This window comes from Galleria mellonella, unplaced genomic scaffold (genome assembly GCF_026898425.1).
Source record: "Galleria mellonella isolate WM207_F2 unplaced genomic scaffold, CSIRO_AGI_GalMel_v1 utg143, whole genome shotgun sequence".
Taxonomy (NCBI): Eukaryota; Metazoa; Arthropoda; class Insecta; order Lepidoptera; family Pyralidae; genus Galleria; species Galleria mellonella.
This window is the reverse complement of record NW_026441997.1, coordinates 1,355,992-1,376,072: the sequence shown is the minus strand read 5'-3', so window position 1 is coordinate 1,376,072 and position 20,081 is coordinate 1,355,992. Positions and strand designations below refer to the sequence as shown.

General features: G+C 30.2%; 1 protein-coding gene across 5 annotated transcripts in view; it reads left to right on the top strand.

The window, feature by feature from the left end:
* The window catches only part of LOC113516812 (schwannomin-interacting protein 1 homolog), a 63,426-nt gene extending 54,576 nt beyond the window's left edge, over positions 1 to 8,850 (top strand). For 3 of the 5 annotated variants that reach the window (XM_052891678.1, XM_052891679.1, XM_031907741.2), the window contains 7 exons: positions 203 to 300; positions 1,468 to 1,594; positions 3,200 to 3,400; positions 3,628 to 3,800; positions 4,287 to 4,427; positions 5,920 to 6,053; positions 6,429 to 8,850. In XM_052891678.1, the coding sequence (XP_052747638.1) occupies positions 203 to 300; positions 1,468 to 1,594; positions 3,200 to 3,400; positions 3,628 to 3,800; positions 4,287 to 4,427; positions 5,920 to 6,053; positions 6,429 to 6,510 (956 nt within the window). In that variant the 3' untranslated portion in view covers positions 6,511 to 8,850. The remainder of the gene's footprint in view (positions 1 to 202; positions 301 to 1,467; positions 1,595 to 3,199; positions 3,401 to 3,627; positions 3,801 to 4,286; positions 4,428 to 5,919; positions 6,054 to 6,428) is intronic. The other 2 variants (XM_031907742.2, XM_031907743.2) reach the window with 2 other exon arrangements.
* Positions 8,851 to 20,081: the final 11,231 nt, after the last annotated feature.

The window sequence follows — 20,081 nt, the reverse complement described above, 5'->3', positions numbered from 1 at the left end:
GTTGTATACATACAGACATAAAATTGAATCCTTTGTACTCTGTATAAATATTTAGATGTACATATATACACGGTGGAAAAGTTACGAATATAACGAAATATATTATTATTCAGATTTTACAATGTTTAAAAACTTAAATAAATAAATTAAATAAATTGAGTAAATTTTACCATAATCTCAATTAGTAAACAAAATATTTCAGGAAGCTTCGATGTTTACAATATAGAAACAGCGCTACCAAAATTAGATTTGGATGCAATAGAAAACCACATAAAGGCAGCAAAGGAAGCAGAGAGGCGGGTCAGTAGCTACTTTTTTTATGTAAACGTTATTATGGGAATATATATATTATATATTCCCATGTAATTCCCACATTGTGCTTTAAAATTCATAATAATTAAGGCCCTATGAGTAAGTATCTATTTATTTTGAATTTCCGCGCGGTAAACAAGGTAACGGTACCTCTGCATTAGATCCACGTCTACCGCAACCATGTGTAACAGTTAATTATTATTGATAGTAGTTGGTTCAGCTTTCTACAGTGATTTAACGGTGCAAACAGACAGCCAGTCTCTACGTATCGGTTTAATCGACAACACGTTACGACAAGTGAATACTGTGAACCGTAAAATTTTAATATTGTGTGATTAGTGTTGTAAGTGATGGCGTCGTTGCCATATTTTAATACAGAACAAAGACATTATAAAAAGGATACGAGATTTCTATTAGATTTGTACACAATTACCTACGATAATCATGAATCTGTCGATAATATATGTTGTCTTGTAAGTTTCAAACTTTTTTTTTTTAAACTTAGAAACTTTACCTAAATAAAAACAGGCAAAAAGAAAAAATATATAGAAAACGGAACACACTCAGTACACTTGACCTTGCCCTATATGTCAAATTGACAGGCATCATTAGATTAGAGATTTATTTTGTGACAGCTAACTTCTGTAATGATTGTTTTTATTTCTTTACTTATTTTATTTTTTTGTTAATTTAAATAGAAATTTGTGCCATATTTTTGCCAAAAAACAGAAGACTGAATAATTTTAACATGTTTGAGAGTATAGTGAATAATATTAAACGAAAGTTTAGCAAAACTTCCCTAGGAAATAATGATATTGATAACAAAGAATCGCCAGAAAAAGTGGGCTTTAGAAAAAGTTTACAAGTGTTGTTTAAGTCAAATCTGTTAAAACCAGAGTCAGTACAGCCTCCAGTAAATGTTTATGATAATATTGCTTTAAGTCCAAGAGCTACAGGGATAGCAGAGTGTGCTGAGACAGAAATTGAGTGGCCTAGCCTCACAGACAACAATCCAAATATTTTAGATAGATTTACTAGAATAATCAATGTATCAGAAAACCCACCTTTCGATCTTAAAGTATGGTTGTTTAATCTATTGTCAATAGTAATGGTTACTGTATAAGGTAACTGACTTATTAGTGTTTTTATGTTTAGAAACGCAATGACAGAGAAGAAATAAGAAGAAGATTAGCTATGGGAGCTGATACAGAAGAATACTACAGCTTAGGCCATGTAGACCGCCCTGGTAAAAAACCGAGTTTACATTCTCGACTGCAAAATGGTAGGTTGAATTTTGGTTCTATATTTAATGTATTATTATTATGTGGTATAGATATAAATATAGATGTGATTTTTATTAGATTAAGATATTAAAATTATGAAGTCTGATTACTTACTGTTGTACTTTGACATAATGGGCTCTTATTTACTTTTCCCAGCCATATTCTATCATATATTTTCTCACTTAACCAATGTATACATATCTTTTTGGGCATCACAGACAAGCATTTTACATATTTTAATTTTATTGCCCTGTATTAATATTATTAAAAAGTCAGTATGTATATCAATGTAAATAATTTATATTTACATTCAGTATTTTTAATTCTTTTTCCCCCCAATACTTTTCTTTTTACTCTTATACTGATTATTCTCCTATTGATCCTGTAATAAAAATGGTTATAAATGGTAGGTAGATATAAATAATATGTAATTCCTTTCCATTGATCATTAAATAATTGGATATTTACTTGTCTTACAGAAATGTGTTTTAATAAGTGCTAAAGGTGTAACTAAAAGAATGCTAATTACATGAGAGATTCAATTTACTAAATGTATTTGCATTTAAATTGCATCTTAAATTAAACCTTGATGTACTTCTTCATATATTATGTATAAAATTTGCATTAAATTTCAACAATAATAGTTTGCATACAAAAATTGTGTAAATACATTAAAAAGGCATTAAGTACAGTACTTAATATATTTCACAACTATCTTTGTTACCACTATGAGTATATTAGAAACTTAATGATGTTTTGTTAACTAACTATGGTGTTTTTAGTTAATTAAGAAATCAACTTTCATTTGTTACAATAATAAAGATTCATTATCTTGGGTTTGTGGCTCCAATAATTACTCATTATCATTTCATATGTTCTAATATGTTTATACATTCACATAAATGCATGGCAAGGAAAGTATTGGCAGTTAACCATCAATAAGGGATGTTTATAAAATAGAATTTTTTTCTAATTTACCTATCTCTTTTTCTCAGAGTAGCTTTTCTCTGTAACTTCAGATGTAAATTTTGGAAATACGAAAACATACATGAACAGAATTGTGAGAACCGCATCCAATTTGGTGCAGTAACTTTTACATGATGCAATTGGAACAAACAAATCACACAAACACAAATTTCTAAAAAAATATTATTTTGGTTTCTATTGCTTTTATAAAGGCACCTTATATATTTTTTTCTTAAATATCTCCTGTGTACATTCACCATCTAGTTACAATTTTATTATATCGTCATAGTCATAGAATACTGACAGATATATATATTTAATCAAGTCAGAGTATATTTAATTAAGTCAGATCTGTCAGTATTCTATGACTATGATGATATGTAGTTCTGTCTTTATTGTTGACATAATTTTTACATCAGTATATTGAAAATTGATGTTAAAACAAACTACTTTTCACTTACTTACGTTGGTTTCATTTATACATTTTAAATTCAGAATTAGAATGTTTTATATGAATCCTGTTTTATATATGTCAGTTAGGAGATATTCATAGTTAATTGCCAATATGTAGTTGCAATCATTGTCCATTGTCTGTTATTGTGATTAATTCCTTGTTGTGTTGTGATGTGGTTGTGCAGGGATGAATCTACAAATTTGTTTCATGAACGAGACAGCATCTGACAATGAGTCTCAGGCTTCTGATGCAGAGAAAAACTTGAATAATAAAAGTTTATCCCAATCAAGCATTTTCAGCAAGTCAAACTATAATCACCCATATCAGACAAGACCATTGTCTGTCAATATAACAAAACATGACAAAATAAGCACTGTTCAAAGTGGTGAGTCATTAATTGTCTATGCAATAAAATCCTTGAAAGTGTAAAATTGATTACACTTACAAAGACTGGAAATTACTATTTCATCCTCCATTTATCATGGGTTTGGTCTTTGTAAGATTTTTTATTGTATTTGTATCACAGATGGTGAAGGCAATATCTTAGCCATTAACTCATTATATATTAATATGGAAGATTATAATAAATAGTTACATTAAAACTTTTTACAGGTGCAAAATTGCGTCCAACATCATTATCAAGTAAACCTAAAACTCGGTCATCACAATCTATGACCCACATTGAACTCAAAGAATCTGACTTCTATGCTTTACAAGCTACATTACAAACAGAAGCGAGGATAGCACTGGCTCAAGCAAAAGAAATGGCTCGTCTACAGATGGAGGTAATTGCCTTTTCTATTTTCAATTTCTTGAATACATGTGTGTTATTTCTTTTTGCTATTTTTGTTATTTTTTTATTAGGTATGTAAATTGTTACTATTTTCATACTAGAAATCTCAACTAATTATATCTTCAGACCTTCCTAATTCAGTAACTCATTAACATTGATGCTCCTTTCTACTTTTGGTTTGTTGGAAAAGAACTCTTGTATACTTAAGCTCGCCTTTGTACATTTGCTTACCTCTGTCATATTTTTTATGTATTATTAGTGTTAATTATTATGAATATTTTGTATAAATACACCTGAGGATGAAATTTTCAAATCGGTCACGTGTGTCGATTATAAGAACAGTTTGCATTATGTACAGTGGAACAAAGTACAAGTATTTTCAATATCATGTAGTTTTATTAAGATCTATCCAGGATTTCACAACACAAAAACTGAATTATATATTTATATTTAATACAACAATGGATTTGTTCCACAGCGCGAGCGCCGCAGTCGCGCCGTGTCGCCTGTGACGGAGATGTTGCGCCGCAGCATGGAGAAAGCTAACGCACCACTCGCCGCCGACAGACGTCGCGTTTCTCGACAGTTGCTCACGGATATGAATATTGCGCAGTTGCAGGTGATAACAATTTTTCATTTATATAAAGCAAAAGAAACAATGAATTCACACTAAACTGTTATCCCCAGTTTTCGCAACGCCATTATCGAATTTCGTCATCATATGCATGATAACAAAACGAATGTGTTACAAAATAGACAGTCTCAATGGTGCCATAATTCTATTACAATTTATACATTAGGAACAATAAACTTACTACTGCAGAACATTGATGAGAAACCTGAGGAAAGATGGAAGCCGTAGTCCACTATGCTTGTTTTATTATTATCGTATTATGATATCTACAGTCATGCACAGATGCCATTCGAGGACCTTTCTTTCTAGCCGATTATCGGTTTCTCAATTTATTTGTTTATCCATTCATCAAATGCGCAGCGCTATTGTAAAATCAAACAAGATTATCATTTTACGATCAGCTTTGTTTTAGCAATTAATATGAAATATAACTCGGTTAATAAAGGCTTTAAACAAACGTAGGCGTCGCTGTTCACTGCAACACGCGTGACCTTGTAGTTGCAATTCCGAGTTGACTAAGCTGACTCATAACTAAAGATTTATACAATGGATTCAGATCTTCAGATCTATTGTGCAATAAGTTTTTGTAGGAACGTCATTCAAGCTTGATTGCATTTAAAATAATTTTGTATGTACATTCAGATGCAGATATTTCAATATGCAGATTCATTAGCATCACTATTGGGAAATATAATGGGTATTTCTAAAAAGGATTTTACTTATTAATTTGATGCCCAGATCAGATGATCTGGGATATTGGTATTCAGGTGGATACCAATATCTCTTCATTACAAGAGACTACTACAGTCTACTAGCTTATAAAATATTAAGTAATATTTTTCAGTTGGTATTGTTGAATTAATTAATTTGGTTGCAAAAAAATCAACTTGTGATTCAGATATAATTATTACAATGACTGGTGACGTGTGAGAATATCTAAATAAGTTAGTCTTAACAAATAAGTAATAATAATAAATGCTATACAATCACATCAATCAAATCCTATCAAGCTAAGATTGTCCTAGGAACTAGAACCATTTCGAAGAATATTGAAACCCAAGCCTTTTATAAAAGGAATGATAGTTTCTAAAATTGACTGTGAAATCAATCATAATTTATTAACGCACCGTGAATATCGACAAAATAAAATTAAACCGAGTATAACTCGAATATTTTGAGCACCGAGTGTTCCATGCATCAAATAATTCCTTCAAAGTTTTTTAAAGTGAATTGAGTAGGTTCATCTATGCATATATAATATATACCGTATAGTTATAATTTTAATAAAAAGTATCCTAATCCAGAATATGGTTTCTCAGTGTACCAAATTCTATTCATATTCATTCGGCCATTTAAATGTAACATCTTATCAAATTTACATATTTTAAATATTTATTTGGGAATTGTTAATAAAACACAAAGTAATTGTGTATCTTACCACATGAAACGAACATACCAAATCTATTACATATTTCAGGTTATAGTAAATGAGCTGCATTCCCAAATTGAGTCCTTAAATGATAGTTTGGTTAAATTACTAATGGCGCGTGACGAGTTGCACATGGGACAGGACTCCATGCTTGTTGATATAGAAGATCTCACCAGATATTTGTAAGTGTACTAATAATTGTATTACTTTATACTGAATTATATGTAAATCAATCGTACTGTAAAAAAAGGGCACAGTGTTTACACCTATATCTTACTTACCTTTATGTTATTTAAGGTATTTGTCTTTAACCTTTTAATCGCTTTTAGAATTTTATAATTTTAAATTTAGAACAATAATAATCACATCAATTCAAATTGTAATTACATCAATAAAATTCAGCATTAAAAATTACATATATTTTAAGAATTTTTCAACATTATAGAAGACCTTCACAATAAGGCAGTCTTGCAGTTTCTTTTTAAATAAATTTAGACTGCTTGCAGCTGTTAGATATATATACGAAATACTCATTACCTTTTTTTTTTCAATTATAGAGGCGTAAAGGAGCAGACAAAAAAGACCAAAGGTACTACTAAATCCGGTGTGCGGAGGCTCACTTCGTTAGTGCACAAATAGGCACTTAATACATTTTAATATTAGACTTTTAATGGCAACTTATATACTATTTAGGAAATTATGGTTGCTATAATTTTTAAGCTATATATAGTGCGACGAAAGATAGTTATCGTGTTCACTAAAACAGTTGGCCCACTGATGTAAGTGTAAAGTAATTGAATGTTAACTCTTGTTCAAAATAATATAAGGTCTAAAATCTATTGGCCATAAGTTAGATTTAATGGCCGAGAACTTGCACCGTCTCTCCTCGCACTGTAAATTGTTTTGAAATCCTATTATCGCTAAAAGTATATACATCAAAAATAAGTGAGGTTATATATTAAAATCACTACGCGTATACTGAATATTTTTCTTGATTAACTTGGTTGATAAAACTATATTATTTAAAATTCGTATGTTATTTAAAATATATCAGGATATTAAAGTTTTATACTATTGGTAGACAATGTTCAATAGCTTGTATTGGAGCGGAGTAACACCAATGAAATTACCCAGATGCATAGAGGACCAATTTCTTTTCTCTGAAAATTATCTCTCCCTCTGACAATGTCAGTCAACATGTTTTTAAAATTTACGATTGTACATTTTATAATACCTATCCTTTAATTATTATGTAACCTCAATAAAATGTTATAAGTATCTAAATGGAGTTGTAAGTTTCACATCTTAAATTTCAGGTTATATAATAATCGAGGCAGGATGTTTTTCAAAATATAACTTAAATAGCTATGATGTAAACAGCCCTTAATATTATAAACTGTTTTGGTCTCAATGTTATATTGTAATTACCTAATTAATGACGTTTATACAACGTATAATGGATTCTGTACATCTAGTGCAATATATTGATTTGTATTTATGTAAACTTTCTCTTTAGTTTCAAGTTTAAATTTAGTTGAAGTTACTATTTTAACATTGACGACCTTGTTGGTGTAGTGGTTTAACATATCTCCTTATTTTCTAAAGATGTCGGGATTGATTCCCACACAATACATAAAAATTTAAAAATACATAAAAATTATTGTTTGTGAGTATGTTTGTTTGTATTGGTGTTTTATAAGTATTTAAAAAAAAATTAATTGCTTTTATCAGTTGTCTAGTACCCATAGTAAAGCTCTGTTTAGTTTGGGACTAGATGGCGTTGTGTAATATGTGCAAGGGTATTTATTACTATATTTATTTACTAACTAGATAAACTCTCTACGCTATTGAGGTAATAAGTAATTTCTTCAATTCTAGTCTTTTTAAAGTATTTTGATATTATCATAATTAAAAGCGTTAGGTATTTGAATATTGTCATTTTGTACATTTGTATTTCCACTATACGTTGTATACACTATTGTTTTTATTACATTATATCTCAATATACTTACCATTTTATCATATGCAATGTTTATATCTAAATCCTTTATGTATGTTAATAATAAACGTGTACATAACATTAGCCATACAGCATGTCGATATGTGTATAACTTGAAATCTTCTAACATATTTATATGTATTTATTTTTCTTGTATATGTACAATAATTTGTTGTAAAGAAGTAACGACCGTATTTCAAGTTATAAGGCAGTTGTTCGTATTGTTTACATGCTGTTTTCACAATGTATCACCAACTATATAACACCAGTTACAGTTACTGATTATTTATTTATCTGTAGACATAATATTGGAATGTATATTCTTATAGTATACCCGCTTAAATCTAGATATTATTAGCCCACCTAGAGATAAAATATTTTGTGATTATTCGCAGATTAGAGGAAATATTTTTTCATTATAGTGCTGATTGTTATAATCTGCCAAGGGGTCACAGTCCGATTATAGGAAGACAGGGGCTGTTGGCTCTTTGTCAGAACATTAGTATATTCACATTAGGCATGTAGTGATGCACATGCCGACGGTAATATCCTAGGATTTTGAAGAGGCTTTCGATATGTAAACTGGCGAGTGAAGAAATCTAGCTACACATTTGCCGAGTCAAATGCATGATCTTAGCTACCTAACTTCATTTTAGAAAAAGTTTACAACGATCTAAACATACTAAACACTGAATATTACAACTACCCAGAACATCTATTCCTGACTGCGAGAGCTGACTCCATATGAAATAGATACAGGTGAAACTAAGAGTGTGTGTGAGAGAAAAAAAAGAAAGACTTGATTTTTTAAATATTATACCTATTAGAGGCAACACGTTAATTGGACATTTAGCACTTGAAATATGAGAATTTGAATCAACAATATTTGGATGGCTTGATTTTTTCACTTGTCTGGACAAAGCATAGTATTATTACTATTGCAGTGACAAAGTTTTCCTAATAATTTACCACCTTAAAAATAATAGAAAATTAAGTATTATACCAAATTTATTTCTAACCAACATATTCATGGATTAGTAATTTATGGATTTTTACCGCTAATATGTATGTTAACATAGTGTTAGCATTGGCGTGATACGATAAATAAATAATATTGCTTAATTTTCTGAAATATAACTGTGGTTGATGTAATGTTATTATACCATATAATAGATAGGTACAAAAATCTCATCGTCTCTAAAAAAAAATACAAAAATATGTCTTTAAGATTCAGTCAATGCAAAGCATTTTATAATATTGCGATGACAATTACTAACGTGCACTTTGCGTGTTATTTTTAGGTGGACCAGACCTGTTAATAACATGCTAATACAAAATTTTTGTAGGAAAACATTATATCATCTGGCATAACCACAAGTTTATAATTTATTATTCCTATAATTATTGCTCAATTATGTTTTATATAATTATAATGAAACTATTTAGATTGGTTTAGCAAGTTTATATATATGCCTTTAGGTTATCTAGTTAGTACATTAAATATGACCGCAAGACTTTTGTATAGTTTCGTATTATCAGTACATATATATATTCTTTTTTAATTTTTCTATAAATGTGATGTTTTGTAATGTTTTTTATTGAACCCTCTCAAGTATCTACCATGTAGTTTACAATATCAATGTTAATTTATATTTGGTTTTCAACTACTTCTGCATTTTGTTATGAAACTGATATTTATTGTTCGTTCTATGACACCATGTTTCACTTTCTTTTCCATACGATACATTGTTGACGAGTATTGTTGTCGAACCAAACTAATATAGTACAATCAGTGTATCGATGAAATGACAAAAATTTACATTGATATAACAATTTTTTTTAAATCTTAGATTTTTTAATAAATGGTACATGAGAGGTTCAGTATTGAAATATCACTGTATGCACTCGCCCTATTAATAAAATGAAACCTAAATTGTCAATGTTTCCCGCTACAATTTACAGATACATCGGTCGCAATTTATAAACTTGTATATTATGAACATTATTATTGTTATATTATAATTCTATTAAAAAAGTATTTCAGTACACGAACTCAATTGCGTATAATCTTTGCGATTCGTACTGTACGTGGCGATCTTCTTAATGGACATCAAATTTTATTTTTAGACGCTATTGCTACTGCAAATAAAGATAAGAACTGACAGTATCTACTAATGGCGTTGTTTTGTATGGAATTCGTATCTTATATTACCCTATTTCCTAGCAATTAAAAGAAATCATTAGCAATATTGGGTAACTTAATTAGAATTGGTTTCGTTTGTCACTTGTGAACTCATCTAAGACATGTCGTCCAATAATGTCATTGATCAATGAAATTCATATATAAAAATAAATTATTTTTAATATTATCAGTTTTAAATATTACAAACGACAGTATTATTAAAATCTAGGAAATGGGTAATATATCGTTTGTAACTTGGACTACTTTTTTTAATGGCTCTAATTAATTTTACCTTTAATAGTTTTTAATTAATTTTACTTTTTTGTGTGTATATAATGGTTTATCGAAGTGGGATCTCATGTTTTCCTTCTAAGTACCTATTTATGATATTACGTCGAAGTTTATTTTTTCTGTGTATCAACTTAGTATGCTAGTTTAATTATAGTTACCATTACTTCTAGTTATTATTATATTTTGCTCCCATCGTTTTTATATGATCTAATTACCAAAAGACTGTCAAATGATTAGTAACATTCGCATTATACTTCTAATAAATATGAAATTGTATAAATAAAAAACAATACTGTCGATAGATTTTCGTTACACACAGCTAAGAATTATCCTTCTAATAATAATAAATAAATAAAGATCATATTTTAAATACACTGTCAGGACTTCTGAATTTTTTTTTTTTTTTTGCAGGTAAACAGTACCTATATATCTGCTTCTTTATTGCCTACGAACGTCGATTAAATCTCGATAAGTGTATGTAAAATATGTGTAAACATTGCGAAAGAATGATAATCGTAAAAAATACCTCTGACCCAAAATAAAATAAATATTCTATTTTATTTTGATATACATGTTAATTATTGATTTTCGACGCTCGACTGTCTTTATTATATAATTATGTTTATACTATACATATGGGAAGCAAAATATACGAGTTTTCAAGTGTGTAATAAATATTAAGATGTTGGAAATAAATCTACAAGTAAAAAACCTACCACCTAGACAAGTGACATACTTTGTTGCATTTATTGCTATGTATAATTGTTACTATCGTAAATAAGAAGAAGAAGGAGACAGCATCGTCCTACGCCTTGTTCGCGTTACGCATTAACGAAAATGTATCTATCGTTAAATGTCACTTGTTTAGAGGAACAGAGCCGCATTCTTATTATGATTTATTTTTCTATTTAAACGCACTAGGAGGGGAGGGGGTTAAGTCCCGTTTTATGAATTGTAATACAACATAATCATTTCGCATAATTTTCCGAATAAAATATTAATTTCGCGCTGATGACTTAATATTAGCATAGTTCCATCATCAATTTGTTAAGCAGGTTATAAAAAATAAGTTGTATTATAATTTGTGAAAATCCGGTTTTTGAACCCCTTGACGTCCACTATTATGTTTAACAATTCCTTTTATTGTCTATATATATTTTACAGGAATAACAATGATATTAAATTTTGTCTATTATTACTATAATCAACATGAGGTTTAATACTCCTATCTATATTATACCAAGTATGTTATGTTTATTTATATAAAAACTGCAATATTTTTAGCTGGTATAACATAAATACAAAGTATGATGATGTGTAAAGGGATTACAGACGACACATTATTATATGCCAATGAAAAATAAAATGCATTTCACGAATAATACCTTTGGATTATATAAATTTAATTGCACTTTATATTCTTTAAAAAAAAGGATTAGAAGGATTAATTTAAAAAGTCCAAAAGTTATGTTGATTTTTTGTTTAGTCCAAGGGCCACCAACGATTATTTTTGTGAAACGCACTTTTACAAAAACGCGTACAATTTATATCAACCTACTACTAGAATACCTAATAATATACCTATTAATATTTATATATTAAAATATTGCAGCTGACATTTTCATTGCACAATTGGACGCTTGGTTATTAGAAAAAAATCTATGTGCAGTTTTACCAACAAATTTGTAACACGTGTGAACCATACTATATTATTTAACGCCGAAAATCAATAGAATGTGTTCAAACACTGTTTGTTGGCTGTACGTATTTAAGAATACTGTAGATTAGTACTAAGCAGTATTTAACCACCAATTGTGAGCAATGAGGATTTCTACCGATTGCACATTTTTGGGGTATCGCCTAAACATTCGTGTATTAAAATATTTATAAAACCGGATCTAGGAGTAACATAAAGCCATACAGTAATGTAACCCGATGATATTATAACCACCATGAGCTAAGCCATGCAAATATCATTAGCATTGCTTAATTTCTTTCCTCATTTTTTATAGTTCCTAGCTCTATTTTCATATTTTGTAGATATTAATAAAGACGTATTTGCTTCGCTAAACAAAATCTTTACTTAGTAATTATTGCTATATAAGTACATATAAATTAATATAATAACTGGGGATTTTCGAAAACATTGCTTATTATTAAAAACTCCGTTATAAGTTCTGCATTCGTTTAGTGTTTTATAATCTTTATTAATATCGACTAAATTTCAGGTTAAATATTATAAGTAACATAAGTGAATATGTTTTTGAGCATGTATTTAGAATGTATTTTGTTTTAATTAATGTATAAGTAACCTATTTATATTATCTTCTTTTTTTATTTTGTATATACGGGTATAATTACTTTTATTGTTTAATATATAACAAGAAACCCGATTAAAAAATAAAGAACGTTGCGTTTTTATGTTGATCACTGTGATATAATAGGTACAACACGATTACTCTTAGATCCGTGACAATCGACGATGGTATTGATGTAACCGTTGGCAGTAGGTTGTTAACTGACGTAAGCGGTGTAAAAGAATGCTTGGCGTGCTTGACAAATTCTTACCAACATGTGATAAATATTATTGAATCATTCTAAATAAACGGGAAAGTGTTAACATTGTTTCATTTATATTTTTTTCTTCTTTTTTTTTATAATACAGGGCAAACAAGCATGCGATACAGCTTACCTGATGGTAAGTGACTACCACCGCCCATCAGCACATTGCAGGTGCATCGCAACACCAGAGACATTGCAGGTGTGCTACCAACCTTTTAAAAAGAAATATGCTCTTGAACGTTACGGTATCGGTTCGGAAATACTGCTGCTGGAAGTTAATTCCAAATCGTGGTTGTGCATTGGAAAAAAGTGTCTTGAAAACTTTTTATTTCCTTTTTAGTGGTTTATAATCCTGACGCCAGTAAGGCAGTATAAATTAATACGAATTATACAACCAGTAATCATGACTTCCAACTAGCTGATTCTAAAACGCTTGTTACCTACTAATTTTTGAAATTTGGTATTTAGTGAATTTGGACATAAAAAAATTTAATTAACTCCCTTGATGATAAACATTTTTAACAAGCCCATGTTTACCGAAAGAAGACTGTAAAATCACCTTGTATCAAATTGAAACCGAAGCGATGAGTGTTTCAATGTGATAGAACAGTTCACAGAAATTTATGATTACCCCATCCAAGATCCCACTTAGCTTCATTATACAAACAACCGAATCGTAAGTAGCAGCGTCCCCAATTGCGAATTACCAATCAAAATATTGCAAATATAAACCACAAAGGGAACTGTCTATGTCCCTTGAACAAGTTAATCGTAACCTCTGGAGACTAGATGACGATTGACGTCACAGAGTTAACAATCCGACTTTATGACAAAGTACGAGGAAAACGTTTACGTTCTACTGTAGGGAAATTTTAATGGACGATAATGGAATGGTAACCTCGCCTGCGCTATCAATGTACATTGTCAGGGCACCAAAACGGATGATTGGTGGAGATGAAACAGGTCAGTAAACCCATCGTGATGAATTCAACAATAAATCAATCTCGATGGTTTCCTAAGGTAACGCGAGGAAGTCGACCTGATAGGATATACTGTTAGAAATGTGGTTGAAAATCTCCATTCGTAACAATCCCTTCTCATCTCTCAATAGTGGTGTTTTATGAGTGATAATGAAATGGTAACCCCACCTGTGCTATTGGAATACTCTGTCGGAACACAGGTGAAGGATAATATAATAGATGAGGATGAAACAGGTCAGTATAATGAAGAATTTATCAAGAATTAACCAAGATGGATTCCAAGGGGAAGCGCGTGAAGGTCGAACTGATAAAGTATATTCTAGCAATGGAGCTGTTAAATCTTCATTTCTAACATTCATTTCCCCTCCACTCAACTAGGTAGGCTATAGGAGGTTGAAGCGACCCAACTTGAATAATGTACATATAAATGAAACATGATTAGGCAACATAAAAACAAGTAAATACCTATATTTCTACAAAATAAAATTAATAATAATAATGACGTCCTTAGAAAAATTTTGTTATTGTAACATTTTAAGAATGAGCACCGATAAAGATGAACAAATTTAAAACGCAATTAACAAAAATGTCATGTAGCGATCGAAGGGTCAATTCCCACAATCTTACGATAAGGGCCGGTGTCAAACCACCGCTGACCCCAAATTCGAGAGCTCTCACCTGCACAGCCCAGGTGCGCCCACGCAATTAATACCATCCACTAATAATAGATTCACATCACAATTTATTTGTTTTATTGTCTTTATCGCGCTATACTCCAATAAAAGGAAAATTGTTATTTTCTCGCGAAATGTTTATAATCGAAATGTTCCATTTATTGGGCCACTTTTTATCTTAATTGAAAGTTAGGGTTATTTATAGGGGCGGTACTAATTGTGAGAATGAATACATTTTGCAATCTAATCTTTGTTTATAGACACCGGTGATACTTAATTGATTTCCTGTGTGAAAACATAGATATGTACTTATCCATTAAATACTCGTAGAAATTATTTTTTTTCCTTTTTAGCAAGATACTGTAATAAGTTTATTGAGTCAATCAATACAACCTATACTATTATATGATTAGTCATAACTTATATATTTATTATATTAATATGTAATTCTTATAGTTATTTATATATTCATTGTATTGTATATGATTTATTTATGTATAATTTTATTAAATATATTATTCTATATATGTGTATGCTTATAAAAACATTTTCATTACATTTAATAGATAACAACATAAATACATATTAATATTGTTATCTAAAAAAATATTTATTCCAATTACAAACTGATTTTGTACCGTCACTCTTTCTTTCTGTTTTAACATACTGTTTGACTAGTAGAGAATGCCATCAGGCATTAAGTCCGCTCTTTACACATATTTTAGTGTGTGTAAAAGTATAAATAAATAAATCTTCTCTTCTCAATTTTCTTTTGTAGAGCATAGGTAGTTACTGGATATTACTATCTTAGGTACCTACTAAGGTATAGATAAATGACACCAACATGTACTCTACTTATCTTTTACGACTATACCAATTAGATTACTGCTGTTGAAACACTCTGGTGCTGTACATTTGAGGTCACCGGGCAATTATACAGATAGGTACGTAACTGAATTAGACTGATACACTACGTAATATTTTTTTTTTAATACTTGACACAATTAGTAAACATTTTCTCATCTTGGCATGTCTTCAAGTATGTAAAATAAAATTTTGAATTTTTATTATAGTATTATGATTTCTTTTTTATACCCACATGTGGATTAAATGTGCACCCGCTTATACTAATGCTATGGTACCTATACAATAGCCGAAAACTAGTGGAGAATGAAATGATAAAGTAAGTCATTCAGTGTGTATTAATTTTACCACTTCTAAAGACAGTTTTTAAACAGTTTAGTACAATGATGGCGGTCGATCATTGTACATAAATGTAAATAGTGTACAAACTTCGCTAGGTACGTGACTAAAAATCGTGCCGGGTGGCTTTATGTAAAAATCAAGCAGGTGTAAAAAATAACGGAACGAAAGTAAAATTAATATCTGGCTTGTAAAGCGAGTGAATGGCTTACAATGGGTTTTAATATTATTATACTGACTACTAGATACCTTAATCATAGTTTTAATGTCGATTGCGTAGAGAATTTATTAACCTTACATATTTATAAATAAATACTGCAGTGTACGTAGATCCTTCATGTATAATACATAAATTATATACATCTGTATAAAACCATGGAGTTTATAGTGTGATCCCAATGATTCCCTTATATGTTACCATTCCTGAGAACTGAAGTGTTTTTTTTAATGGATGAAAATAAAATAGTCACCCCGCCCACGCTATTGTTATATATAGACGGGGCACTAGTGGAAGATGATAGGCGAGAATGAATGCAGGTCAGTCACCATGATGAATTCAACAATAATTAACCATGATTGTTTCCAAGGGAAACCGCGTGGAGGTCGACCTGAAAGGGTATATTGTTAGCAATAGAGCTATTGGAACTCATTACAAATAATCCCTTTCCCCCTAACTAAAGTGTTATACCCTTGTACCTTGTAATTGTATAGGTAGTCGCTATACCGGTAAATATACCAGGCGAATACAAGTTGAGATGAGTAAAGGTTTAGATACTTTTTAAAAATATTTTCCAAGTAGCTTTTATTATTAGGAAAACAATATTGTATTTTTAGTTTTATATTTTAATAATAAAATAAATCCTAAAAAATAAAAGAATAATTAAATAAAAAGAGTTACAATATTTTTTTTATTTATTTGTGTTACTATTATATTTTTCCTTCTTAAATCAACAATCAGTATTAGTCCAATTTAACTTGTATCTCAGTATCAAGAGTAAATATGAATCTTTAGTGAATGTCATACAATTAATCTAAAAATACATTAGCGACTTCATAATCCAATAGGACTGCATAAAAATAAGAAGACAATATTTTAAAACTGTTAGACGTCACTATTCTATTTTCGGTGTAAATTGATAAAACGCGGAATAATGGTCGATGTTATCTATTTGGTTGGAGGAGCATGCAAATCACCGCGCCATGAGCTGTATGCGGGCTCACACTCGCCACATCACCCACCGCATCCATACTCCTCCAGTCATAAAGGGAATTGGGGCAAAATGCGATCAATTTAGTTTATAGCTAGTAAAAAATATAGTTCAATAATTTTCATACTCTTTGCATTCAACAATTTATTTAGGTTTAAAGAATTTATTATCTATCAATGAGCCCGGTGTTTCAACAGAATAATTCAAATGTAATTAAATACCTATTTACTAAATTTATATTTAAGAAGTGTATCTTTATATTTAATTAAGTAGTTACTGATATAATAAAGTCGCATATAATAAATGGTAAATGAAGACCCATATTTATGATTGCCTTTTTACATATTATTTAGTACTTTCTTGTTATGAGGTCCCACCATAGAATAGGTCACCTCTTTTTTGACGGACACGACGTAGGAGGGATAGGCAACAGCGTCCCTCTTTAAATATCACCAAAGCCCAACTGCGGACATTCCTTTTAAATAGATATGTTGATTAATTTAATAAGTAATAATACATGAAGGGTATCATGGGCTACTCTGTTATATCCATGGCACTATTCATATCTATAGGCGACGGTTAGCACTTGCAATCAGGTGGACCATCAACTTGTTTACCATATAAAAATCCATATTAATTTTATATACCTACATCCATATCCAGCATAAGACAAACTCATGGAAACAAATGCTTGTATTGTATGGGAATCGAACACGTAATCATCAGAAGATGAGGCAGTGTATTAAACTAATATACCACCAATGTGGCTGTCAAAGTAGTTGTTTTTATAAATATCTAACCCACGGCGTTTTCTTGGGATGATGCCGCCGAATTTGCTTCTAGTATTAAATGTTTTCTCAATAATAGCAATTTTCCCGAGATTCCCCGAGACAGAAGAGTTCAATGTCAATGGTAAAATACGTACCTACATATAGGTGGGTTCGTTTGTCGCCTCACCGCCGCGCCGCTTGCCGCGGTCGCGTGATACGGGCACCGCCACTACTGTTTACGATTTTATTGCTCAATTTCTATTTGTTTGTTTTCATTGCATGTCAGTTCTAGAAAAGGAAATTTATTATTATGAATTTACTCGTGTCAAATTGTATTAAAAACTATTTACAATTGTGCTTAATTAGGACAAAATCTTTATAAATAAATAATATATACTAATAATATATATATATAAAGAAATAAGAGAGCACATAATTATTTACTTACATATCTACTTATTCAGTTATATGTTACTTGGATAAGAGGTACACGCCTTTTATCAACCGCCTTCAAAGAAAAGGAGGTTCGCAATAAGGTTATTTTTTTTATGTTTGTAACATAACTTCGTATTTATTATCTGTAAAGATTTATTTACAGATTGGTGTTATGAAAATTATATCAAAATCGGTGCAATCTGGTTTTTAAATCAAAGTTACTGGTTTTGTCACAATTGATGTCAGTTTTGTGGGACACAATCTTTAATCTCGGCGTTTATATAGTTATGTATAAAACAGAATACCGAATACCAAAATTTATATACTAAACATTTAGGTCCTAATGGTTTATTAACTAATTTCTCACAAGCATAACGCATTCTTATTTCATTTGGAGACCAGCAACTGTGTAACGAAAATGTGAAGACATTTAATACGAAAAAAAAAAAAACATTAAATGTTTATTGTTTGCGACGGAAATATAACGATTTCTTATTTATACTCTGCTATTCGATTTGGATGGGCCTTTAACGTATTTATTGCTGTTGTCTGACAATGGGGGTAATTTGAAAAATTTTGCATGGCTGATATCGGACGTGAATATATTATAATCCGTGAAGGGCGGCACAATGAATCCCATCAACCGAAAAATGATTAACAAGCGATTATGCTGACGGATGGATGGCGCGCGCGCACTGGCTTCCCTGCGGGCAGAGTTAACAATGTCACAGAGTCGAACATGCGCACATTTTTCCTCTCAGATATATTTTTATTTGAAAATAATGAGAATACAATAATATTATAAGAAAAAATAAATAACATGTACCAATAATCATGTATTACAAATAATAAAAAACTATTATAAAAATTACATCTTTTATTTATTTCATTGTCATCATATTAAATATCTGTTTCAACGTAGTATTATTTACATTTTGACTTAAAAACTTATATAAGGTTTTTATATTGTGATAAGCTTTTTATAGTATACCGCTATGAGTTAGAGCAACCCTTTTATATGTATAACTTTGTTATTCGTTTTTGCATGTTGTCACGATTATCTAATATTAATATTAACACGACCTTTAACAAATTCAAATCCTATTTGTATAATTTCTATAGTTTCACTTAATCAGCTTAATAACAGCATGGCATGTATAGATAGTACATATATATAAATTATAAATGTACAAATCTAATATATTACTGTAGTCTAACTTATTGTATACCTAATACTATAGTTTTTATCATTTTTCATCCTTATATATAATATGAATACGCGTGTCGTGGCGGCCTTTAATTGAGGCAGCATTTTATAATGTAACCATATTATCATATATTTTAAGTAGATATAAATGAATGCTTTGTTGGTTGTCCTTAAATAAATAAATATTACTTTATTATATTATATTATACCAAAGACATACCAAAGTTCTAACTCCATATCATATGAATCTAATCAGCATTGTTATGATTGCACAATTCATTTTTAATAAATATTGTGGGCGATTCAGTTACTTGTAATTGTATTAGTAATTTTTACATAATATTATGCTATCGTATTTCATTGCGTACTCTATAGTTTCATCCCTGAGTGAGCAGTGCGAGCGATGCGCGGGCGCACGTGCCGCGACATATGGCGACGCGCCATACTGTTTGTTTGCCAATCATAACGGACATATTTCATCAGATAACGGCTCGCCGCCTCCAACATATTGGTTCAATCTAAAACAACGTGTAACAATTAAAATGTCGTCATGGAATAGGGATGCGTTCGCATTCGATCCACATTTCGGCAGATACATGTTAGTGATTATTAATGAGATTATTAATTGCAAAGGGCATTTTTTGTATCAAATATTATTTGAAAGTAAACATGAGTACTTTCAAATCGATTTATTTATTA